A 27,475-nucleotide genomic window follows, 5' to 3' on the forward strand; every position below is an offset into this window, starting at 1 on the left:
ACACCAGAGTTCGGAGCCGGAGCTTCTCGGGACAGCGACTGTTTCGGTGCCGGAGCCGATACATCCTTCGGCTCCGTCGTCCTCAGCTCCGATCTCCTCCTTGACGCCTTCCTTGGAGGGATCCGGTCGTCGGGTTTCCCTTGTCGGCTCCGAGGGGGCTAGTGGCATCGGACCCTTGTCCGACCCCGCTCTCCCTCTCGGGGCTTTGGCTTTGGTAAGCTCGGCACCGACATCGGCCTCGGAACCTTCCCTCTCAGTGGAGCCGGGAATTCCTGTATCCTTGGATCGGGGATATTCCGGTCTCCCGGGGAGGGGAGCCTTTGAGGTGATGAGGAGTGTCCTGGCTACTGAGCCAGGTCAACGGTCCATCCCTCTAGCTCCTCCCTCTTCGGTGCCTGTAGACACCTCTTGCCAGCCTCTTGCTCTCAGGCCCAGGGATCCATCGCCCCAGGTTTCCCCATTGGGAATTTCCTCCTCTTCCGAAGTTTCTCTTGATCCTGCAGGTGAACCTCCTCGGAAGAGGACGTGTAAGAGGAAACACACAGACTCCCGAGTCTACTACATCTGATACCAACTTAGATGAGTCGGAGGGTTCCCCACGATCCCCCTCTGAGGATGTCTCCTTTTCAGACATCCTTGAGCTCCTCAAACAGACTGGGAATTGGCCATCCATTGATCCCTCCGAGGATGAGTCGGTATACCTGGAGGCTTTGGATCCCGACCCTCCACCTCCTGGGTGTCTCCGCCTTTCGACCCACTTATGCAGGTAGTGGCTCGGAAGGCGTGGGCAGCTCCAGATTCTGTGGAACCTGTCCCCAGGAGACCATCCAAGTTTATTACGGCCCCTACGGACAAACAGTTTCTTTCCAAGGGCGTCTCTGTGGATGCTATGGTGGTGGCGGCTGCCACTAAGAAGGAACTGGCGGATCCTTCAGTACCTGTCCATCCTCCTAACAAGGATTCTAGGACCATGGACAGGTATGGAAAGCGGATGTTTTCTTCAGCGACCTTTGCTATGCGTTCGCTGAACTACCTTTGTCACTTCACCAGGCTTCAAAGAGCTATTCTCAAGGAACTGGGTGAAGTGGTCCAGGATCCTTCTGCTGCTGGGGCTCAAGAAAAGATTGCCTCACAGCTAGCAATCCTGAATTCCTTATCCAACTCCTCCATGCGGCTCATATCCTATGCGGCCGATGGAGCGAGCAGGGCCGCAGGCACAGGAGTGGCTCTTAGACGCCAAGCCTGGATGCGGCTTTGTAATTTTGCGGACCCTTTAAGGCGTCCTTCACCAATACCCCCTTTGATGGTTCGGCTTTGTTCGGACCTCAGGTGAAGGATACCTTGACCAGGTGTGAGCAGGACGGTAAAACTCTTTCTGCCGTTGGAGTCCATTTTTCCACCCCTTCTAGACCATATCCCAAGGGTCAGAAGGGAGGGAAGATGTGGTTCCGCAAAGCCCAAGGAGCTACACCGGACACACGTGGTCAGTTTACCCCCAGAGGCAGAGGGGGTAACTAATAGACGCCGCCCTAGAGGCAGGGGGGGGGTCCTCAGAACCAGGGCAACAGGGAGTCTCTTCCTGAGAAGCCCTTTCAGCACCCCTGAGGTGTTGCCCGACTGTCCACCCTTGGAGGCAGTCGGGGGAAGGATTTCGCTGTACCCAGTAGCCTGGCATTCCCTTTCACAAGATATGTGGGTACAGTCGATCATATCCGAGGGTTACAAAATTCCCTTCGAAAGGTATCCCGTACCTCAACAATCCCTTCCAGACATCTCACCCGGTCAAAGGGATTTGGCAGAACAGGAGGTTTCAAAGCTCCTAGGAAAAGAGCCGTCCAAACTGTTCCGGCAGACCAAGTAGGATCCGCGTCTACTCGAGATTCTGTTTGGTCCCCAAAAGGACGGGAGATTGGAGACCAATATTAGACCTGAGCAATCTAAACAGATTTGTCAAGAAGGCAAGATTCGGATGGTCACGCTTCAGTCCATTCTGCCTTTTCTGGGCAAGGACAACTGGATGTGCTCTATAGACCTTCAGGACGCGTACTATCACATAAAGATTCACAGGCGCTCCAGAAGGTTTCTCCGCTTCGCTAGGGACCAGTCATTACCAATTCAGAGCCCTGCCCTTTGGCCTCACTTCAGCCCCCAGAGTGTTTACCAAATGCATGGCAGTGGTCACAGCTCATCTGAGACGCCAAGGATTCCAGGTGTTTCCTTATTTGGACGACTGGCTCCTCTCCGCCACCACCAGGTGTCAGCTTCTTCAGACCAGAGACTACACTCTGCAGCTTTGCAGGAGTTTGGGAATTTCAGTAAATTTCGAAAAATCTTCTCTGTGGCCTTGCCAATCTATCACCTTTATAGGCGCAGAATTAAACACCGTCAAAATGTTAGCCAGACTAACAGATCAAAGAATTCTGGACATCCAAAAATTCGTTCGGATTCTATTGCAGAGCAGCAAGGTCAAAGCCAGATTTATACTGAAGGTTCTAGGTCTTATGGCTGCGGCCATTGTTCTTCTACCACTGGCTCGCTTCCACATGCGTCTTCTGCAGTGGATGCTATTCACTCAGTGGTCGTACCACAGTCTCCCGATGAGGCACGAAATCTTAGTCACACAACATCTGAATTGGTGGATATCTTCCCCACTTCTTCATCAGGGCCGACCCTTTGTTCCCCCTCCTCCAGTTGCCACAGTCACTACGGATGCCTCTCTGATCGGGTGAGGGGGCATTATCAGGGCAGGATGGTCCACGGGACGTGGCAACCCATAGAATACCATCTGCACATCAATGTCCTGGAGATGAGAGCGGTGCTTTTAACGTTGCAGGCCCTCAACGACTTTCTTCCCACGGGGACTATTGCAGTACAAACGGACAACATGTCCGTGGTCTGGTACATCAACAAGCAGGGCGGGACCAGGTCCTATCCGTTGTGTCGAGAAGCTCTCAGACTTTGGCAATGGGCAATCTTTTCTCATTGGTTTCTGATAGCAACGCACATCCCCGGCAGGTCCAACCTCTTGGCGGACAGGCTGAGCAGATCCATTCTGATGCCTCATGAGTGGTCTCTCAATCAATCTGTAGTGGATCAGATTTTTCTGAAGTGGGGCACTCCTTGTTGCGATCTTTTTGCTACTCCTCAAAACAAGTGCCCTGATTTTTTTCACCCTCTTTCCCCTTCCAGGCCAACCCCTGAGAGACTCTCTAACCCAGGATTGGCCCCGGGGACTTCTGTACGCTTTTCCTCCTTTTCCCTTGATTCCACAAGTCATTCAGAAAGCCACCGTTTTGAGGGCCAAGTTGATTCTCATTGCCCCTTATTGGCCTCGACAAATTTGGTTTCCGTCTCTGCATCGTCACCTCCTGGTGCAGCCCTGGCATCTGGACCCAGTTCTGGATCTCTTGATCCACCAGTCGGGTCAGCAGTACCAGACCATTCATTCTCTCAACCTCACTGCTTGGTTGCTCCACTTCCTTCCCTAGCCAGGCTTCCGATGATCTCTGACTCAAGTCAGAGACATCTTGGTGTCTTCTTTAAAGTCGTCCACTAGGACTGTTTATGCTAGCAAGTGGCGACGTTTTTCTATTTGGGCAAATTCCAGGAATATTGATCCCTTTACTGCTCCTGTACATTCTGTTTTAGATTTCCTGGCTGAAGTTTTTCATTCAGGATCCTCTTCGTCTACAGTTAAAGTTCAACTGGCTGCTATTTCCAAGTATCATGTTGGCTTGCATGATAATAACATTTTGTCTCATAGATTATGCAAGGCCTTTCTGAGAGGAGTTTTTCTCCTAAAGCCGCCTATAAAGCATCCTCCTCCGCAATGGGATCTAAATTTAATGTTGGCATCCTTGATGCTACCTCCCTTCGAACCGTCTGCTTCATGTTCTTTGAAGTTATTGACCTGGAAAACTATATTCTTACTGGCTGTCACTTCAGCAAGAAGGGTTTCCGAGATTCAAGCTCTCTGCATTCGTTCCCTTACTTGGTTTTCATAAGGACAGGGTATCCTTAAGAACGAACCCGTCCTTTCTCCCCAAAGTTGTGTCTCAAACCAATATTAACCAATCTATAGATCTACCAGTCTTTTTCCAGAACTATTCTGACAGAGCTGAACAGAAGCTTCATTTTTTGGATGTCCATCGTCAGCTCAGGTACTATTTGCATAGAACTAAACAATTCAGGAAATCGAACCAATTATTTGTCTCCTATGCAGAAAACAGGATAGGTCTTCCAGTTTCTAAAGTGACCTTATCCAGATGGTTGACTTCCACCATTTCCTATGTGTACTCTCTCAGAGGCAAGCAGCTACCTTCTAAACCAAAAGCACACTCAACCAGGAGTCTATCCACTTCTGCAGCCTTTCAGGATAGACTACCCATTGATACCATTTGTGCAGCAGCTACTTGGGCCACGCCTCATACCTTTGTCTCTCATTACAAGTTAGACTTGGCCTCCAGAGACAGGGCCAGTTTTGGTTCCACAGTTCTCAAGAGTCTGTTCCATTGAGCCACCCGGGATACAGGTGCTAGGACGGTCCCATCCAGCAAGAATGAAGGCGAGATTGACAACTTAACATTTAGAAGTTATGTACCTACCATAACGCTTCCATGTTAGTTGTCTTCTCGCTTCTTTCTTGCGTCCCTCCCTCCTTCCCCCTGGCCTGGACAGATCTTGAAGAGTTCCTATCAGGTTATTTCCTCCTGAGCCTTCATATGAGGACTCTTATTATGAACTTGGTTTCCTATTTATGTTAGGTTAGTCCTTAGCAGGGTAGGTTAGCTACCAAACGAGATCTGAGGTAGTTCCGCCTTGCATCATGGGATATAGGGTTGCCTCGAGCTGGTAAAAGGAGTTCTCAAGCTAAAGCAAGTGCCGAGTCGGAGCCGAGGATCGGCTCCGAACCCATCCAGCAAGAAAGAAGGTGAGAGAAGACAACTAACATGGAACGTTATGGTAGATACATAACTTCTAATTTATTTCTGCGGGGGACAGGTGCATATATGCAGCTATTTTCATGTACATAGAATTTGGCAGTATTTGATTCTGCAGTGGTAGTGGGATTTATCAAAATAGTAAGGGTTTTTGAATTTAGCCAGGTCATCAGTCTGTTTTAGTAGAGTAGCCTTCGCACAACCTCCGGATACCATACTGAAAGTTGCTTCAGGCATCATTTTATGGTGAATGTGACTGATACGTGATCTGATTTCATCAGGGAGGAAGTTATGACTTGTAGGGAGCAATGCTGCCTCATATTGCTAAAAACTAAAACCTAGATTTTGTTGCCTCTGGTTGAGTTGCAGATTAACTGGCCTAGACAATTATGTATTGATGAAGTCCTGTAATTTCTGGGCATATATGCTTTTTCAGGATGTACAAGTCTGCCATTTTATGGAAGTGTAGTTAGATTTTGCTAGGAGACATTTTGATTTAATGACGTTTGATTTAATACATTGAGAGTCCATACTAGTTAGGTATGAGATGTGGGTTGTGAGGTACATAGAGGAGGTCCTGTAGTTACCTATGGTATGAGAAGGGATTTTGAAAGAAGGTTTGAGGAGTTCCAGGTCTATCGTACCTAACAACTCTGTGGAGACACCACAGTCCCTGTTGCCTTTGTCTAATGTGGTGGCCCTGAACATATAAAAAGCATTGAACCCCTTTACCGATGGAGTGCTTTTGATAGTCTTATACCAGGTCTCTGGTAATGAATATATTAGTTTTCCAGGGTCTGAAGTGCTTGTAGGCAGTGGAGTTAAAGGTTCCTATCACTGAACAGCAATAACGTAATGTTATCCGGATTCTGTTTTATGTTGGAAATTTTAGGAGACTTGACATTTCCTAAAAAAGAGTAATGGGCGATGGATAAGGATTTAGCTATTATACAAAAGCCTTTGGTGAGAGGAGTAGGTCATCCATGGCAAAGTAGGTAGGACTGTCTATCATCTTCTGCTAAACTGGTATATATTGTACCCCTTTGAATGGTCCTTGGTTCTAATACTATGACTGTGTCATGTGTTCTTGTGGTGCTAGGACTTGAATGATTGCATAATATGCTGAGTCCTGGTACCTGATAAGCAACTGGCCGTATAGCCTGGTGACTGGTTTCAGTGTTTTTCACTATGGAGTCAGATATGACTAGGATATTGGGTTGTATGGTGGTTTGCTTTATGGGCTTTTGAACTGAGTAAGTGTGTCTCTTGGATGTATGTTAAACGGTGGGTACTACCTGTGTTGTGAGGTTAATGAGAGTACTTGTTTCAGAAGTTACTTTTAGGAGGACTTTGTGGTTTAGGAAGGGTACTTTTAAGAACCTCAGCATGTGGAGGTATACATGTTTGGTCTGAGCTGTGTGTGCTCTTACTGTGGCGTTTTCTGGTATTGACGGCCTACTGCTTGATTGATCTGGCTTCATTTAAGAGCTTTGCTTGCATTAACATTGTTTAATTGCATCTCTCTCAAACTGTGTCCACTGGACATTTGCTACATTGTCTCATGACACTCATTTCAACCAGGCTGGCTACAGAGAGACTGTTGGAAAATGCAAATCCATGGTTCCAGGTGCTTACTAATGTGGCTATAAGGGGAGTTATGGCTATGAGGTTGGGAGTTGATTTCCTGGAGGTGCTTTTCTATTTAAAACAATGCAATTCCACACGTGAAGGTCGGCAAGTCACCTAGCACAAACGGAACCTCTGAGCAACTACTATTTAAAATACAATATGGATTCATCCCTGGTTTGGCACATATACCTGTAATGGACACAGGCAACCTGTAAATGGTTCATCTGCCAGACCCCTGCTTGTAAATGTTTCACCTTCCAAGCCCCTGCGTACGCTTATCTAGGGTACCAGTACTTGTCAAAGATTTGGGATTTGTAGCTAGGCTTAAAAAAGCCCTTGTGGTCGTTAGCCTAGTAAACACCTATGAACCTAATTGGGGGAGTAGGTTAATAACAGTAAGTTAAGGCTGTAAATACCTGCATCTATACAGTGCAATGTGCAGTGCTGCTGAATGATGGGCATATTTGAGCTAAATCAGTGTATTTATTCTGCTGCATAGAATGTTGCCCAAATTTTCACTGATCTTTGTCATCTCCAGTTTTTATTTTCTTTTTAGTATCCTCCCAGTCATTAGTCTTCCTTATAATTCTTGATCAGCCCCATTTGTTCCCTTTAGAGAGAGCGCCAATCATGGGAGACCATCATCCAGCCAGTCACAGCCACCAGGGATTTATGTTTGATGGCACAAGGCCTTATGTCTTGGCAGCTGTTCACACACACACACACACACACACACACACTTGTGCAAGGTACTGCTGTGCTTTCTAATCTAGTGAAGCTTTGCACATCCCTATGTATGTCTCCCCTGTAGGCCACTGCATATCATAACACACCCATATGCAGCATGCTGTAGTCTGCATCCATTCAGGAATCAACTTTACAAGCTTACTGGACCCCCTCCCCACTCACCTGCTGACATGAGGGATGAACTTTAATCTCTCTCAGACTTCCCATTTCTTTTGTTTGTGTATTTCATGTTTTATTACCTTTCTCATAAACTGTTACCCTTAATTCTGTCCTTGCACTTTCTTTTTCTCCACCAGTTGTCTCCATATCTTCTGCTTTTTTCCCTTATAAAATATAGATTTGACTCATTTTGTAGTTTGTCATTTTTTTTCTTAAGTCATAGTATTAGTCAAAGAGAAATTAATTATCTGTGTGTAAAGACTAAAACTGGAATAATGAGTATGGACTAAGAGTTGATAACTTGTCAGTTTTTCTCCTCCCGTTCTCCCAGAACCCTGCCCAATGCTTCCTCTACCTTTGCCCAGTTGGCTTATTCATTATGGAGAAAAAGGGAGCCAGGTATTCCCAGGCTAGGTGAGGCCCCCTGCACCCAGTTTGCTCCTGTTTGGGAGCCCCCATCAGCCCTCTCATTCCTGCCAAGAGTTGAGGAGTAGGGAATGGATCAGCTTGCTGGTCTGTGGGTGGGGCAGTATACCCTACCCCTCTGGAAGTAGTCCTCCTCTTCTTCTTTGGTGGCTCATCAGAGCCTGCATTTACGGTCTCCAAACAGAAAGGTGTGCTTCAGCATGCTAGTGTCCCCCTCTGCTACGTAGTGTATTCACACTGTGGTACGGCAAGGTCAGCTGTCTTGGAGACCCAGTGGTTTGAACCCCTAGGTTCTATCTATGTGGCAAACCATAGCCGCCCCCCGGATGAGCAAGTTTGACAGCAGCTGCTCACTCTCGTCTTAGTTTTAGCATAAAGTGATGCATTCCGATGCTGAGTAGTGGCAGTGTAGTGTGATCCACCCACTTTGCCCATTTCATTTCTTGTTTAAAGCTTTATGTCCTGTGCAGTTAGTTTATATCTCTTCCAAAAATACATGGTGTGCACTGTGTATTGTCTGGCAGTTTAGTGCAGAAAGTAAATCCTTTGAGCTCTCTACAGGGTTCATCTTGTATGTTTAAGGTTTGATTCCCTCAGCTTCCATTTGCCTGCTGCTGTGCGACTCTTTGCAAGTCACTTAACAGGGCAATTTCCCGGATTGTTCCTGAAAAAAGGCTAGTGTCTGGGGAGTTAGCAAATTAATGAATAAAACAAAAAATAAAATGTTCATTATGCTGCTCTATTGCCGTAATTACCTTTGGAATTTTTTGTTGTGGAAGCCCTTTGTTGGCCAAGATAACAGAGATTTAATCCCTGTCCCTGGGTCCAGTGAATGCTTTTCCATCTTATGTCTGGACATTCAAAGGTAAAGGGTTGTCAGCCAGTGCCATTACCCCCGTTTGTTCTTGCCATGTGAGTATGGAGCATCCAGCGTCCTCAGTATGTTGGTTGGTCTGAAGCCAGAGGAGGAGCACTGAAAGATAATAAATACCCTCCTGTGGAATTTCTACTTCAGTTGTGGTAATAGCGTTTACTAAATGTCTGTAAAATCCATTGTGTACTTAGAGAGTGGAAAGCAAATTCCCCACCTGGACTTCATTCTCTTTGCTTGTTTTGCTTGGGCCAGGAACATGGCATGCCCAATTGTCCCCAGTGTGCTGTCTTAACGCTTGAACAATTAAGTGCAAGGCAGCCCTTGTAAATTCACTTAGAAAAGAGAGTGATGGTGACTTTCATATGTCATGGCATATGCCAGTTCTGCTGCTCATCTCCCTTGCAAAAGGAAGGAGGAAGAACATGCAAAGGTAGTTAGTGAGTCTTTCAACAGAATTTCTGTATTGGAGTGTTCTCCCAGACTCAGAATTGTTGGAGATGCATATTCACAGCCCTGTACAGTGACTGTTGCTTACACCTCTGGTGAGACCCCTAGAGAGGCCACCATCTGTTTGAGCCAAGGCCTCCAGGGTGTCAAGATAGGTCTAAAACGATAAACAGGCCCTGCTTCCACCTGCCACGTTTAAACTTCTGAGAGGAAGGGAGGTATCATCCGTGCCAGTGTTCAACAGGAGGTTGCAGCAGTCAGGATTCAGGTTGCAGCTGCATGCCTGTGTCAGTACGTACCAGTGATATATCCAGGATTAGGACCTATTCATAACAAAAGGCTGCTGACAGCTTGCTTCTGCCTAAGCCACTTGGGCCTCAGCCCCCCCTCCCAAGCCTGCCCGCAGGACGAAGTTAGGTTAGCTGAGGACCTTGAGGCACTTGAGATCCAGACATCTGTGCCCATGATAGGGAACCTGCACCAGGAAATTTCCCTGCTTAAAAAAAAAATTATGTTTCACTAACACAGGAGTGTGTCTTTATACATATTAAGATATTTATGTATGTTCTTAATACATAAATCAAGGCACTCCTTAAAATGGAGAACATCGACATCTGTGCAGTGACAGAGACCTGGTTCAAGGCTCCAGAGAGCACCCCTGCATTACCAGGCTATAAATCATACCACACTTTTCGGCCATCTAACCTGGAGCAGAACACCAAAGGCGGAGGTATGTCCATATTCATTAAGGATATCTGCACCTCCCGGGTAGTTGCGCAGCATAATGCATTCAAGGTTATCCAAGTGCAACTAACTCTGGGCAAAACTGCAATCCAAATTGTAGTTTGTTACAGATCCCCCACCATGCCCCAGGATTCCCACTCCTCTTTTCTTGATATACTGGAAAATATTAGGGTTCAACCAAACACCCTAATAATGGGCGATTTCAATTACCCCAACATTAACTGGGAAAACTACTCCTGTACCAACTCCTTTGCTCAACGCTTTCTGGAATTCATAAATTCCAATGCCCTGGATCAACTTATCCACACCCCCACCAGGGGCAAAAATATCCTAGACCTAGTCATTACCAACATGAGTGACCGGTGTTCCACACCTGAAGTCAACTCCTTGTTGGTCAGATCCGACCATAAGCTAATCACCCTAGATATCCGCATCACGCCCCCACCCACCATTAAGGAAACCACAGTAAAACATTTCTCCAAAACCAACTTCATGCTTTTTAAGACAGAAGTGGCGAACTTCATGACACCCATGCAGATGGACATTATGAATGTTGAATCCTACACAAATGCACTCTATAAGCACTTACACGAGTGCATGAATCGTGCTATCCCAAACAGAACCAAGACGCTGTCCTCCAAAAAAAGGAAGCCAATCTGGTGGTCCCCTGCCATAAACATACTCTACAACAGAAGGAAGAAACTGTTGCAAAAGACAGTAAAATCCCATGAGTGGAGGAGCTGCCTGGCCAGCCTCAGTAAGAAGCTGAGATCCCTTATAAGATCCTCCAAAGCTAGCTACGAAAACAAAATTGCCTCTGATTCTAAGGGCAACTACAAAGCGTTCTATAGCTATGTCAAGAATCTCAGTGTCAACACCCAGATCTGCTGTGAGCTACAGCACAACGGCATGAAAATTATAGAACCAACTGATATTGCCAACATCCTGGCAGATAGGTTCAGTGTCAACTTTACCTCCCTCTCACCCCCTATATCTATACAGGAAGAATGCAGAGTTCCTGTAATCACATCTCTGCCGTTAAAAGCTGCACTCTCTAAAACCAAAAATACACCATCCATGGGACCGGATATCATCCCAGGCTGCGTTTCACATGAACTTCAGAACAAACTGGCTCCCCACCTAAGCACTATATTCAGTCATAGTCTCACGTCAGGCTTTGTGCCCACTGAATGGCGCACAGCAACAGTTATCCCACTCCACAAAGGGGGAGCCATCACTGATCTTGGGAACTATCTCCTTATAAGCCTAACGAGCCTGGTCTGCAAGGCCATCAAATGTATCATCAGGGATAAATAAACAAAGACATTGGTAACCTCCAAACTCTGGAACCCACCGAATTCGGGTTTGTGAAAGGCAGATCATGCCTTCTGAACCTGATAGACTTCTTTGAGGCAGTCGCCAAAGCCGTAGACGAGGGTAAGGTGGTTCACACAGCCTATCTTGACCTCACCAAGGCTTTCAACACCATCCCCCATTCTGGAATTATAGCTAAACTCACTAAACTAGGTATAAATCCCTATGTCACAAGATGGGTTGTCAACTGGCTCACTGATGGAATTCGCACTGTAAAAGTTGCAGACTCCAAATCTGACTTCAAATCAGTGCCAAGTGGAGTACCACAGGGCTCAGTCCTAGGACCTCTCCTGTTTGGTATTTACTTCTCTGAAGTACAGGCTAACACAGAAGGCCTCTGGCTAACGAAGTTTGCAGATGACTGCAAACTAGGAGCCATAGCCAAGTCCCCAAATGATGTGGACATCCTACAGAAGGGCCTCGCTGAGACAGATGCTTGGTGTCAGAGGCATGGCCTCAAGCTCAATGCCAAAAAGTGCATTGTCATCCCCTTTGGTAAAACCTCTGTACCCATGAACTACCAGATAAAAGGCAGTCTACTGTACGCCGAATGTGTGATAAAAGAGACCTTGGGACCCAGGTGGATAGTAGTTTCTCCTTTGATAATCACATCACCACAGTAGTCAGGAAATCCTTCTATGTGGCACACCTCATTACAAAAGGGTTCTCATCCAGGAAAAAGGTCATTGTTCCCCTCTGCTCAGCACTCATTAGACTCATTATAGAGTACAACACCCCTTTTGGAATGTACCTCACAAGACATCTGCAGCAGCTGGAAAGGCCACAGAATTACCTCACAGAGGATTACTGGCCTCAGACAGATGCCGTACACTGACCATCTAAAAAAACTCCAGCTTTACTCTGTAGCATATCGCCTACTCCGAGGATATTTCTGCCTAACATATAAGCTTTGTTAAACCCAGAGCTGTTGGACTTGCTACACCTTAAGAAATCCCAATCCCTCTGAGCTGCACGCTGTAGGGACCTAAACCTTGTCACCACAATAAACAGGACATGCTAGAGGGATAGATTCCTGTCCCAGAGACTTCCTATACTCTAGAACAAGCTACTCATCTATGTCAAGCAAAGTTCCTCATTAGCACTCAAGAAAAATCTTGATGAGTGGATGGGAAATAAGAAATACACCCTGGGGATCACTTCTGTGACTCTGCTCGACAGGGGCACAGGAAATTAACTTTCTTGGGTGGCGTAAGCCAGGGAACTTTGTTGGTTAGGCTTACATAGGCCCTTGGGCCGATAGCCTAGTACCTACCTATGAGCTTAAGAAGTTCTTAGATTCGTATTACGCCAATCAAGATGATCTGGCATATGTGGACTAAATTTCTCTTGGTTCAAATCCCAGTTCTCATTGCCCGGGTCTCACCACTTGATTGTGTATGCCTTATGGAGATGTTGCATAAAATTAGAGAGTTTTTTTATTTGGGAGCGCAGGGTTATCCTCACCCGAAAAGGCAGGAAGTTTCCCAACCAGCCTGAGCATAAGCCCTGCAGTGCAACTCCAAGCCCCTTGCCTCAGGAAACCTGACTGATTTCTATAGAGTCTTGGACTCTTGCAAACACCTTTGCAGGTATTCTGCAGCTGATCCTGAGATGGTCCAAGGGAGCATATCTAGGAATTTCCTACCAAATGGTAGAGATTAGAGCTCTTGACAGATTTGGCAGGAAAGTTTATACTTCAGCTACCTTGGCTATGAGAGTCTTAAACTCTCCATTCCATATTGTTGAATTTCATGAATATCTCTTGGACTAGATGAAAGAAACTTGAAAGGATTAAGTACTAGTGTCTTCAGAGAGAGTTGCTAGATCTCCACCATTAGTTCTCAGGTTGCAAAGCACTTTTTCCAATGTGGATTTGATGCTCTAGAAGCATTGCAGCTAACAACTGAGTTGATCTTCAGAAGACATGCTTGACATAGAGAGCAGTCCTTATCTGACCATATCAGTGCAGGAATTCTTGATGCCCTCTTATCAAAGGATTTACTCTTTGGATCCCAAGCACAGCCAGTTTCCAAAAGACTGTAAGAAAATGACAAGGCTGTTGCAGACAATCGAGGACTTTCTACATGTATCTTAACCTAGATTCCATGGAAACTACCCTGTTAAAACTTGGACTTAACTTTTCTTTCAGCCCAAATCCAAGAACAGGAAAACCAGGAGAGCTACAGTCAAGAAAGTGGCAAGCCAACCTTAAGATCGGTCCTGGAGGTTCACAGTCTGAGACCCAGCAGGGAGCAACTGTGTCTCAGAAAAGCACATCAGTGCCCCCCCCCCCCAAAAAAAAAAAATTCCATCCCAATCCAAATCTGCCACCCCCTTACAAGACTAGGGGGCAGACTCTCCTACTTTTAAACAGTTTGTTATACATTACCCAAAGTAAGTGGATTCTGGCCATAATAAGGTCAAGAATAAAGATAGTTAGCAGGTATTTGTCTATTTCCCAAAGGGTAATTTCAGGAGGCACAGGCTCAAATCCAAATTCTGTAAAGTAGGGATTCCACAGAACTGGTTCCCACAAAAGAAAGAGGAACAGAGGTTTTCTCCAGGTTACGTCTGGTCCCAAGAAAGGAACGGTCCTGGAAATCCATCTTGGATCTCTGAGAGAAAAACAAGCTACTTATTAGTCCAAAACTAAAAATGCTTACTTTACATAAATTTCTCCCAACTGCTGCCCCGTAAGCAGTCACTGTGGACCTGAAGGATGCCTACCACGGCATCCCCATCACAAAGGACCACAGAAACTACCCTCACTTCAGGCCAGTGGGTATTCAGTTTTGTGCATTGCCCTTTGGCTTGTATACTGCTTCTAGAGTTTTTGCCAATGCCCCTCTCCAGTAATTGTATCCTGCAGGAGAAAGGGTGCCTTATTCAGGAAAGCACGGTGGAGGAACTAGACATCTCACTCCAGTTGACCATGAAAAAACTGTTAAATCTGCCAGATTTTCAGTTAGTCTGAAAAAGGGCAGTTAGCTTAGTACTGAACTATGAACCTATAAGACCAGCAAGCCTTTCTGCCTCAGGAAAAAAATAGCTTCCTTGCCAAGTTCTTTTAGCTGAAAACTCCTCAGAGCAATGGGTATATAGTGTCTTGCATTTTGATGGTACCCTTGACCAAGTTACTCATGAGGAAAATCCATCGTTATCTGGAAGGTGTCTGGTGCCAATACCAACATCCCTTGCACTTCAAGGTAGCTCTTCCCCCCTTGTGTCAAAAATGAAGTCCTATGGTGTATCAAGGCCTGCAACTTAAACCTGGGAGTTCCCTTCAGTATCAGGCAGGATCCCAAATAACAACTGTGTATTTCTTGGATCTTACTTGGGGTGCCCACTCAGGAGAAATGAGTGCAAAGCAGGTGACACGAACCATTCATAAAGAAACATATCAATTCAAAAGAAATTATGGCTGTATACAAGGCATTGCAGCATTCAGACAAAAGTGGACAACAAGCCCTGTGTGAGGAGAGATACCACCACAGCGATGTGATATATCAATAGAGACTACATACTTCTACACCCTGTGCCAGCTAGCTATCCTACTTTTGGAGATGACACAGGATGTAGTACTTTACTTACTGGCATATTACCTCTCAGGAATAGAAAACAGTTTGGTAGATCATCTCAGCAGGCCAATGACAGACCCACACAAATGGATACTAATGAGATCAGTTTTCCACAGGCTTACAGACAAGTGGAATGTGCCAGTAATAGATCAATTTATGTTATTTATTTTACATTTGTTGACCGGGCTAGTCTAACTGGATATATGTCCATTTTCAGTAGAGGCCCGGGGAGAAAAGCTCCAAGCATGAACAGTGACAAAGTTAACAATATATAAAAAAGACATGTAAAATCACAATGCAGAGGCAGTATTGGTCAAAAGAAGAATTATAATAATAAAATTAAAACTATAAAAATTATACTAAAAAATTATACTAAACTCAGTAGTAGGTATGAGCAAAATTAACATCATCATCTTCTTTTGGCTGTTCCCGTTAGGGGTCGCCACAGCGGATCATCTCTTTCCATTTCTTCCTGTCCTATGCATCATGCTCTTTCACACCAGCTGCCTGCATGTCCTTTCTCACCACATCCATAAACCTTATCTTAGGCCTTCCTCTTTTCCTCTTACTTGGCAGCTCCATCCTTGGCATCCTTTTCCCAATATACCCAGCATCCCTCCTCAGCACATGTCCAAACCAACGCAATCTCGCCTCTCTTGCTTTGTCTCCAAACTGTCCAACCTGAGCTGACCCTCTAATATACTGATTCCTAATCCTGTCCATCCTAGTCACACCCAGTGCAAATCTTAACATCTTTAACTCTGCCACTTCCAGCTCTGACTCCTGCCTTTTCGTCAATGCTACCGTTTCCAACCCATATAACATAGCTGGTCTCACTACCCTCTTGTAGACCTTCCCTTTCACTCTTACTGATACCAGTCTGTCACAAATCACTCCTGACACTCTTCTCCACCCATTCCACCCTGCCTGTACTCTCTTCTTCACCTCTCTTCCACACTCACCATTACTCTGAACTGTTGATCCCAAGTACTTAAACTCATCCACCTTTACCAACTCTACTCCCTGCATCCTCACCATTCCTCTACCCTCCCTCTCATTTACACACATATATTCTGTTTTAGCCCTTCTGACCTTCATTCCTCTCCTCTCTAAAGCATATCTCCACCTCTCCAGGGTCTCTTCAACCTGGTCCCTACTCTCACTACATATCACAATGTCATCTGCAAGCATTATAGTCCACGGGGCCTCCTGTCTAATCTCATCTGTCAACCTGTCCATCACCACTGCAAATAAGAAAGGGCTCAGAGCTGATCCTTTATCTAATCCCACCTCCACCTTAAACGTATCTGTCACGCCCACCGCAGTCCTCACCAATGTCACACTACCCTTGTACATATCCTGTACCACTCTTACATACTTCTCTGCCACTCCCGACTTTCTCATACAATACCACAACTCCTCTCTAGGCACCCTGTCATATGCTTTCTCTAAATCCACAAAGACACAATGCAACTCCTTCTGACCTTCTCTGTATTTCTTCAACAGCACTCTCAGAGCAAATATTGCATCTGTAGTGCTCTTTCCTGGCATGAAACCATACTGCTGATCACTAATCATCACCTCCATTCTTAACCTAGCTTCTACTACTCTTTCCCATAACTTCAAGCTGTGACTGATCAATTTTATCCCTCTGTAGTTACTGCAGCTCTGCACATCACCCTTATTCTTAGATAGGTACCAAAACACTTTTTCTCCACTCCTCAGGCATCCTCTGACTTTCCAAAATTTCATTAAACAATCTGGTTAAAAATTCCACTGCCATTTCTCCTGAGCACCTTCATGCTTCCACTGGTATGTCATCTGGACAAACAGCCTTTCCATTCTTCATCCTCTTCATAGCTGTCCTTACTTCCTCCTTACTAATCTGCTTCACTTCCTGATTCACTATCCCCACATCATCCAACCTTCTCTCCCTCTCATTCTCTTCATTCATCAGCCCTTCAAAGTACTCTTTCCATCTACTCAACACACTCTCCTCACTTATGAGTATGTTTCCCTCACTGTCCTTTATCACCCTTACCTGCTACACATCTTTCCCAGCTCTGTCCCTCTGTCTAGCCAATCGGTACAGGTCCTTTTCTCCCTCTTTAATATCCAATCTCTCATACATCTCTCTATGCCTTATCTTTAGCCTTCGCCACCTCTCTCTTTGCCATGCGCCTCATCTCTTTATACTCATGTCTACTTTCTTCATCTCTTTGATGATCTCACTTCTTCTTCGCCAGCCTCTTTCTCTGTATACTCTCCTGTACTTCCTCATTCCTCCACCATGTCTCCTTGTCTTCCTTCCTCTGTCCAGATGTCACACCAAGCACCTTCCTAGCAGTCTCCCTTACTAGCTCTGCTGCAGTTACCCAGAAATTCGGTAACTCTTCATTGCCTCCAAGTGCCTGTCTTAACTCTTCCCTGAACTCCACCTCACAATCACCCTTTTTTAACTTCCACCATTTAGTCCTTGGCACTGCTTTCACACTCCTCCTCCGCTTCTTCATCACCAACATCATCCTACAAACCACCATTCGATGCTGCTTAACTACCCTTTCCCCAGTCACCACTTTACAGTCTCCAGTCTCCTTCAGACTGGCCCTCCTACATAGGATATAATCCACCTGTGTGCATCTTCCTCCACTCTTGTACGTCACCCTATGCTCCTCCCTCTTCTTAAAATACATATTCACCACAGCCATGTCCAAAATTAACCAATATAATAATTAAAATAAAATAATTACAATCAATTAACCGCAAAGAAAACAGGCAGATCAACAAATGTTGCTGAAGGCCTTGAATCCACAGGATCTGGCGGGTAAATGCCTTCTCTTACCCCTGCATTTCCTCTGTATTTCTCTTTACTCTCCCTTCCCTCCACTTTATACCTGGGGTACTTCAAAAGGTCAAGGAGGGTAGGCTCAGGATGATCCTGATAGCACCTTTCTGGCCCAGACAGCACCAGTTCTCCTTGTTCCACAGCATGTACAAGGAAAAATCTTTGGTGTCGCCACTGGAGGTGGATCTCTTCACTCAGAACAGGGGAACCGCTATACATCCCCACTTGGCAATCCTGAAGCTGGAAGGATGGGTGATGTGATCCTTCTGTCCTCCAGACAACGTTTTGATAAGGATGTCTTACTAATTCTCAAACAGGCTAGGAGGCCCAGCACCAGGAAATCGTACTTTTCAAAATAGACAGGTTTCTCCCACTGGTGCTGATCTGAGGGGCAACAGCCCTTACAAGCTCAGTTGCCCTTGGTCTTATCCTACCTGGCAGAACTCTACTCAAAAGATACTACTTTTCTTTTTTTTAAATTCATACCTCTGCCATTTTTGCCTTCCTCCCTGTTTGTCCACCTTTGTTCTGTCATCCTACCCTAAATCAATTTCTCAAGGGTATCATCCCTCTCTGGGCCCTCTGTGAGGGTTCCTCATCCCTCCTGTGACCTGAACTTTGTGCTAGAAAAGCCGACTCTGGCACCCTTAAAGTCTACTGCTTCTGTTGACCTCAAGTTCATCACTTGGAAAGCATCTGTTTTGGTGGCTGTCACATCAGCTAGTAGAATTTCTTAGCTACGGGCACTTGTGTAAAGAACCTTTTCTATGTTTAGTGTAGCATTTGCCTTTGCAGTCCTGAAGGGTCGTATTTCCTCTGCTTAGAAATTGCATCCATCCACCCCTTCCATAAAGCTCTAGGAATCTTTCCCAGCAGTTACTACTGCAACACTGAAGCACAATAAAAACATTGTGCAGTAGTGTATCCTACTTATCACAAATGTAAATGATTGAGTGTCCTCCCTGTCGCAGTAACTATTCCCTCTACCTCCATCCCTTCTGTTCTGCATGGACTGGGTTGGGTGCAACCCTGTCACCCCCCCCCCCATTAACTTCCTTCTCCCATACATAGTTTAGGTCCGCTCTAGTTTCTGATCCTCTTCCCTTTTGGGGACACTTCTTATGCTCTGTGCCAGGGGCAGAGTGATAGAGAGAGAGTAGGGCTCTGGCTCAGGTGGCAAGAAAAACCTGAGGTAATGACACCAGTTGACAACCTTTTATCCTTGAATATCCTGATGTATGTGAAGTCTGCCGCTGAGCATGGTGGAAGAGGTCACATCTCTAGTATTCATGCTGACCAAAGGCGTCTGTGGCAGGAAATCAGAAAATGTTGTTATTACTACAGAGAAGACCCTCACTGCATTTATCGTATGCAGATACATAGTTGTACTTTCTTGACTTCCCCATCTAGAACTGTAATTTTTGCCTGTTAAGGTGCTATCCCATACATTTCCTTTGAGCTGTCACTTTTCTTTGTTTTTAAATATTTTTTCTTTTCGTTGTACGCATTTCATTGACTTTGTGGGTCTTCTTTGAGGTACTCTTTTTTTTTTTTTTTTTTTTTTTTTTTATGTTGGTCTTATTTTATTCTGCACTTCCACTGGCTTTTATCTCATGTTTCTGTTTATTTGTTGAGATCCCGCTGTAACCACTGCTGGGATCCCTCTGATCTTCCCAGATAGCAAAAACCGCATATTCCTATGTGATACAAGGTGATATGGAACAAAACATCCAACTGCATATTCCTATGCGATACAAGGATATGATCTGGAACAAAAGGTCCCATTATATGCCACCCGCAACAGCAAATGGAATTCTCTTTTTGTTGAACCTAACTCATTGGTAAAATGCTTGTACAGTGCCATCATGAAACAGGCTGTGAAGGTGTTTTACTGTACCTCTCAATAGATATCTGACCAGCACATTGCATTCCATTGCAGCTGTCTATCTCCCCCATCCACTGTTAGGAGAGAGATGTGTGGAGAACAGGATCTGCATGCGTACTCTTCCCAAACTATCATCTTTCTATGACTTGTACGCCAGGCGTAGATTTTCCCTCAGCAGCCTGTAGGAGGCCAAATACAAGGATAGGGCTTTGAGGTGGTCTGTAAAGAACATGTTATTTATGTCTTGTATTCCTTTTGTGATGAACCTCTGTAGGCTTTCCAATTGTTAGATGTGCCTGTTAGGTACATACCAAATGGGGCATTGTACTCGATGGTAAGTCTGAGTGCCAAATGCAGTGAAACAATGACGACCTTTAACCTAGATGACATACTTTTATTTATAAGTTGCACAAACAAAAATAATTTTCTCTTTGCCATAGACATGTAATGGTCAAAGACGAGAGTACTGTGCTTGTGTCCCCAAGTCCCTGACTACTGGGTTGACCATTATGGGTATGGTAGATATCAGGGGTGGCTGACTTCCTGAAGGATACTAGTATGTATTTGTTGGCATGTAATTTTAGTCTGTGACTCTGACACCAGTAATTTCTCTGTCAGCCCTTCTGGGCGAACATTAGTGTTGGTGGGAGATTTTGTGTCTGCTCCTAATTTGCAATTGTCTGAAGATTTTCTCTGCCAGAGGTCTTGAATTCAGAAAAGAAGATGCCAAAAAGCTGAAGTCCCAGGATCAGTCCCTGAGGGACTCCACTGGTGACTAACCTCTTTGGAGAAGCGGACTTCCAAATTCTAACTTTCTGGGTCCTATCTGTGAGCCATCTGGCTATCCATGGGTGACTTAAGGGTTTATACATAACTTTTTGAGTTTGTCAACAATGCCTGAGTGGAGTATTGTGTCAGATGCCTTGGCTAAGTCAAGGTAGGCAGCGTGAACCATTTTACTCTCTTCCAATGCTTTGGTGACCTTCTCAAAGAAGCCTACCAGGTTGAGTAGGTATAACCTGCCTTTGAAATCAGATTTGGTTAGTTCCTGTTTCCGAAGATATCCTATGTCATTATTGATCATTTCTGTGATTCTTTCCATGACTTTGCATATGAAACTAGTGTAACGTCTGGGTCTGCTGTTTCCAGGGTTCATAGATGACCCACTTTTGTGCAGAGGGATGACTGTTGCCATTCTCCATTCATGTGGTACATAGACTGTTTGGAGGCAACAGTTAAATAGTGATTCTAGACTGCCTGATAGGTCTTGTTTTATGCTGTTTAGAAGGCAACCTGGCATATTGGGCTTCTTTATGTTCTGGCAGGAATGAAACAACCAGCAGCTTGGGTCTCAGTGACCATTTGTACTTGTGTATAACAAATTGTAATGCTTTTTGTGATGAATACCTAGTGGCCTTCTGCACTGATTTTCTATTGAAAGATCATGTGAAATATAAGAAGGGAGTCTTCCTTTCTTGCACACTTGCATGCACACATGCAAGTGTGCATGCTCACACACAGATGCAAGTGCGCGCGCAGACTTGTGGTGAAGGAAGAAATACATCATTGTTTGGATAAAACTGACTAGCAACATGGCAGGTACATAAGATGTAGTGAAAAGGCAAATACGCACACACATTAGTACAGTTGTCTTCTAGGTTTTTAAGTCCATTTAAGTACATTTTTCTTAAGAGTCTTTTATATTTTACCCCTTCTTTAAACTTGTTATGCCTGCCATTAGCCTTTTCATTTCATCTTGTGTACCTGCCGTGTTGCTGGTTTTAGTTTCATCCAAACAATGACTATTTTTTTTTTCCTTCAACTATAGTAGTTCTTTAAAGGCATGGAGAATAAGTTTAAGAATTGTACTCTGTACCATACTGGTAATGCTGCCCTCTAGCTCACCTACTTTATGTGCATTTCATTTCTTTTGGCTATCTTGACTTCTGTTGTACATCTGACCCAGTATCCAGGGTATCAGTCGTAAATCTGGCCCCAAACTAATTTATTTGCATTGTACAGTGAAAAGTCTAGGTAAACGACAAACACATTCCCTTAGTAGTCTGTTTTTGTCAGCTAATCAGAGTGTAGAATTTATCTGATGTTGCTTGTTCATTAGAGTGTACCCCATGGGTGTTTGTGGGAGAAGTAACCAGAAACTGATATTTCACAGAAAGGTGAACAGAGAATTCTTAGTTTTCTTATGACTGTCTGACTACAACTTGACTGAGCTTTTGTGAGCAAGCTATCATTACTGTTGTTCAAGAAACATAATGTGCATCATCTTTATGTAAACTAGTTTCTCATGTTTACAGTGGACTACACCTCAGAAAAACCTTTTCCAGGGGGAAAGGTAATATACAAATCACAGTGCATGCTGCTTTGCTGTTAGTCATTGTCAAATTTCTGTAGGCTGTCTCATATTTTCTACTTTGTTTCTTCACCTTTACTGTATTTAGTGTTGAAAAAGACTTGTACAAAGTAAAAACATGATATGAAATGTTAGATTTTGGTTCATTGTATTTTTCAGAATACCGCCAGCCTGGATCAGTTTGAAAGGCTGAAAACATTGGGGACAGGTTCCTTTGGTAGGGTGATGTTAGTCCGACATAAGGAAAATGGACAGCACTACGCCATGAAAATCCTTGACAAACAGAAGGTAAGATTCATGCATGAGTCCCTTTCTAGTATTTTGTTTGGGAAGAAATTCCTTTTAATGTTAACACTTATGTGCAAAAGAGGAAATTTAGAGGGCTTGAGTCAAGAAATGATGACCCCAAAGTGTTACTGATGAAAAAAAGAAAGATAATGTGTCTGTAAGAGATGTATCCAAGTAGTACAAAACTTGATTTTAAGATGGTTTTGTCAGGCACATTATTTTATTTACGTTTTATGACAGATAAAAAATAATTATTTTTTGTAGAAAGCTGTAAAATCAGGAAACTCCTAGGCAGTGCAGAGGGAGGTGATAAGGTATTAAAGCTAAATTTGAACATTGACTCATTGTTTAGCAGTGTGTGTTTGTGATTTTAACTCTATGAAATGGTGGCAAACAGGGTTCTGAAGGTATATTCCCATGAGAATTCTTTCCAAAATGAAAATCAACATGCTTCTGCACAAATTGGCAAGGTCTCATGTACAATACAGGTTTACCAACCTGTCTATACAAAGGATGCCAGATTGCTGGATGTGCTACATTGCAGTAGAACTACAGTGATATTTTGGCCTTAGACTTGCCCACGAGGAATTGTATTCTTCTTTGTGTAAACTTAAAATGTGTGACATAAGTGCTAAAGGTCTGGAAGATTGTTTAATAGGATCTTAAAAGGAGGGAGAAGCACCAGCATCTTGGAAGAGAGTGGTGGTTGCTGTTATCCAAAGAGGATAAAGACATGTCAGACTTGGCAGCTTCATATAGACTTATTTCTTTTTTAAGCAGTGATGATAATGTGTTCGTCTGTACTAGCTAAAAGAATGGCAAAGGTGTTGCCAAACCAGATAGCTGTAGAGCAATGTGGTTTTGTGGAGGGAAGGCAAATGTTTGACAACATTGACAGAACAGTGATGATGTAATGGAGACTCAGAATTTACAAAAGTGACAGTGTTGTTAATGGGTCTTGACAATAAGAAAGCATTCAAAAGAGAAGACTGGAATTTTATGAGGAGGACAATGGAAACATTTGCATTCCCCTGATAAAATAATAAGGATAATTAGGAGGGCATACGAAGAATCTGAAGCAAAATTAAAGATGGAGAGGTCCTCTCCAATAAATGATGTTTGAACGGATGAATTGGGCAAGGGTGTCTTCTTCCACCATTTTTGTTTTATATTTAGAGCCATTGGCAAAGAAAATAAGGGACTTGGAAATTCCAAGGCTATAATTAGTATTGTAATCAAGAAAAGTTGTCTATATTCACATATATTGTTCTGTACATGATATGCCCAGAAAAGAACATTCCGGTGTAGTGGAACTTTTTGAGGCAGTTTCAGGTCTTTTCAAGATATAAAATTAATGAAGATAAAGCAAAGGATATAGCCATAAATTATATACCCACACACAAATTATTTCAGCAGTTGCCTTATTTATGGGGAAATGATTAGGTGAAGCATTTAGGAGCATGGATTAAAAAAGGTTTCTGTTGTGGTGACTAAGGATATGTGGGAAGAGATTAAACCAAAGGTAATAAATAAGAGCGTCTGGTTTCATAGTTATTCTATGGATATGGATAGCAAGATAAAAGCAAGTCATGCATATTTTATGAACCAGAGGAGCTGTGGACAATGTTTGTCTTTTCGGCTTTTCCCGGTTAGGGGTCGCCACAGCGGAACTCCGGTCCACTAATTATTGGCACTAGATTTTTATGGTGCTGATTTGCCAGCCTGACGCCCAACCTTCAGCGAAGGCATGCCCATTCACGCATGTCTTTTGGAGGCCACTGTACCATGGGGAGGGCATGCAGACTCCAAACAGAAGGCACTCCAGCCAAGAATCGAACAGGAGAACCTCTTGCTGTGAGGCAACAACGCTACCGCTGTTCCACCGTGGCTTACTGAGGAGTTGTGGACAATAATTAATAAAATTTAAAAAACGTATCTGAGGGTAAAAGGGCAAGAATTGAGTAGGACACGATGTTCCTTCCAAAAGAACAAGGTGATTTAGGACTACCTGATTTGAGAAAAGTTTAGAGCTACACATTTTAACCTCATGTACATAACATAAGCAGAAGGTTATAGTTCAAAATGGAAAGGGATGATGATGAAGAGTCGGCAGTTTAAGAAATAAGGAGAGCGTGGGACTGTGGATTGCAGATGCTTCAGAGTAACGACCATACTAAATATTCTATTCATAAAGTTGTAAAAAGTATTTTAAGAACTAAGCCAATTGAGGAAGAGATTTTTTTCAATAGGGATGTCTGCAAGTAGGGGTACAGAAAATAGGCAAGAGGGGGTTGGACATTACTGTAAAAAAATGATAAAGGAATCAAGGTGTTGGGAGCAAATAACTAGAGAGGGAAAGGTAATACAGTGGGATGAGTCCAAGAAGTTTGGACCACAGGTTAGAAACCACCTGTATACCAGGGATTGATATAATTGTAGGCAAAGAGAGAGGAAGAAAGGAGTCCTAAATGAAAGACCTGCTCTGGTAGAGTTTTAAGTCAAATCTGGAATGGAAGGTGCTGTTAAAGGGATAATTAGTAGGACATATAAAATATTGCATTCTAACTAGGAATCTTTATAACTAGGAATCAATCAGAACAGCTTACAAAAGAATGGGAAGAAAGACTGGAAAAGCAATTTACAAGGGAACATTTGGAGGACATGTGTTTGGCTCCCAGATATGCAACAAAGTCCAGAAGGTTTTGAATTTTTACTTGGAAGTGTTTACATAGGTATTTTTATAACCCAAACAGACTTCAAATCATTTTTCCTCAGGTCATTAGCAATTTTTGGAGGTGTGATGGGGAAGAAAGAGGTAACTGGGAACATATTTTTTGGGAGAGCAATGAGTTGGCAGGTTTTAAAAATTCCCTGCAGAGTACTCTTGTCGAAAATATTGGCAGAACAAATAGATGTAACTTAGGAAATGATTCTTTTCAGCTGGATGGGACACAGGATCTGAAATGCCTAGATGTAGCAAGGCCGTAAATTTAATTTTAATGACTGCCAGAAATGCAGTTACTAGAACAAGGAAATAAATTCTAAACCCAACTGTATTTGAAGTATTTTTATATTGTAAAAGAGATAAACGAACTGGAAATGGGATCTTTAAAAAGGGGAGGCATAAATTGCATAGAAATGAAATTTCTGGGAGTAATGCATGCAGAATCTTCAGGATGAGGAACGAGGTTTAAGGGAAGGCAGGAACTTAGCAATTTATGAAAGAAAACATATGTAATATATATTGTATGTAAATAAATAAATGTTAACATAGGTTTTCTTTTCTGTTAATGTGCGTGCCTGTGTCTTAAGTGATGATTTAATAAAAATGTACGTGTAATACAGGGAGTATGATTGAAGCCTCTATTTATATGAAGAAAACATAAATCTGAAAGCACTAGATGGCATTTTCAAACGCATGAGAAGTGAGGGGCAGTTGGAGGTTGATACTGGAGCTAAGCATGCCAGATGGACATTTAAGGGTGGACTTATGGAAAGGGTGACTGGGTGGAATGTGTTGGTACTGTAACATCAGAAAGCAGTTCAAAATGGTTGATTGGACAGATGTAGAGAAGACCGACAATGTAACAGGAAAACTGAATACCAGCACAATTGTTTTGTGTTATTTTTATAACCAAGTCTGTGGTAGTTTTGTGAGCTATACACTGTGCAGCAATGTTAGCTTTTTAAGTCCTGAATCTTTGTCTCTGTCCTTTTGCTTTGCAGGTTGTCAAGCTGAAACAAATTGAGCACACACTGAATGAGAAGAGAATTCTCCAGGCTGTCAACTTTCCCTTTCTTGTCAAGCTAGAATATTCCTTCAAGGTAGGTACTGTAAACCTAATGGATTCTACTTGCTACACAAGTAGAATTTTCTAAGAACTGTGGCCAACCTGACCGTGGTGATTAGTTTTCCACATGACTGTTTCAACTAGATACAGTACTTCTATCCTAGTGTTTAAGACAATGAGACCTCCGCTTTAGGAAAAAGGACTGACACACCAGTTGACATGAAGGGTGCATTTCATCCACTGTGCTTGCATGCTTTATTGAAGAGTATTTTAACTTTTTTTTGTTTACCTGTGAGATATGTAATTTTGAATTTAAAGGAGAAAACTGCATTATTTGATACATGCTCCTAACTGATTTAAAAGCCCACTTTAAAAGCAGAGTGTTAGTGCCTTGAAGAAGGTAAGCCCATCTCAAAAGTATTTCTGTGTAGTTAATTCTTTAGCGGCAGAATGAAGACTATAGGAACTACATTAAACCAAGATGAGTCAGCTGTTAGAAGAATAAACACACACATGTTCAGTAATTGGACTGAATAATGCAGACATTTGCCTTGGCAACATGGGTGAGTGAATCCAATGCAGCATTTTTTTTTACTTGGATTACCCAGAAAGTTAAAATGAAGCCAGTACTTTCTATTAAAGATGATAATCCTGTCACATCAACTTTCATTTGTTCTGTTTTTGTTCAAAAAGTGTAGCACTTTTTTGCTGCCTAGTTATTTCTTAAGAAGTGTCGCTGTCGTGAACCGGCTTCCCTGTGCTGATCTCTGGTATTTTGAAGTGCTACCTTGTCAATCCCCTCCAAACCTTTAGGACTGTTTGTTTAAAAAAAAAAAAAAAAAAAAAAAGAACTTTGACTAGAGTCTGTAACTGGTCCAGTCTGTTAAAATCTCTGATATAAGTGAAACTTATTCTTTAATTTTTTCTAATGCTTATTTTTAATGAAAGCCAAATCTGTACACCAGACATGGCTGGAAACATTAAAGTTGGCTTTATGTAGTATGTCAAACTTCAGCTTGTGTAGTTTACTGTTGGGAAGTCATTTTTGAAATGTGGATAATTTCATGTAGTTAGTTTCAAAAACTCAAATCTTCCCAAGTCATCATGTAGAATGATTGCAAAGTAACTAGTTTATTCCAACAGGGACAGGGATACAGTCTGTCTTAGCATGTTCTCTTTGAGCATCTAAGCAGAGTTTTTTTTTAGCAGGAAGGATGTTCAGGTTCCTTCTGGTGCCTTTTACCAGGTCTCTTACTATGTAGCACTTCACACAGATCTGTTACTGCAGGCACAAAATCCCTGTTCAGGAATAGACATTGGATGTGAACTGGATGGTTTCAACCCTCCTTTTCTATGCATCATTAATGGGCTTAATTG

At 43.4% G+C, this 27,475-nt stretch overlaps 1 protein-coding gene across 3 annotated transcripts in view; it reads left to right on the forward strand.

Annotated features, from left to right (window-relative positions):
• Positions 1 to 27,475, forward strand: part of LOC122812185 (cAMP-dependent protein kinase catalytic subunit alpha) — a 1,510,797-nt gene that overhangs the window by 693,002 nt on the left and 790,320 nt on the right. For all 3 annotated transcript variants that reach the window (XM_044084507.1, XM_044084506.1, XM_044084508.1), the window contains exons 3-4: positions 22,179 to 22,307; positions 26,034 to 26,132. In XM_044084507.1, coding sequence (XP_043940442.1) covers positions 22,179 to 22,307; positions 26,034 to 26,132 — 228 coding nt within the window. The remainder of the gene's footprint in view (positions 1 to 22,178; positions 22,308 to 26,033; positions 26,133 to 27,475) is intronic.

Source organism: Protopterus annectens, chromosome 9.part0 (genome assembly GCF_019279795.1).
Source record: "Protopterus annectens isolate FY-2018-M chromosome 9.part0, PAN1.0, whole genome shotgun sequence".
Lineage (NCBI taxonomy): Eukaryota > Metazoa > Chordata > Ceratodontiformes > Protopteridae > Protopterus > Protopterus annectens.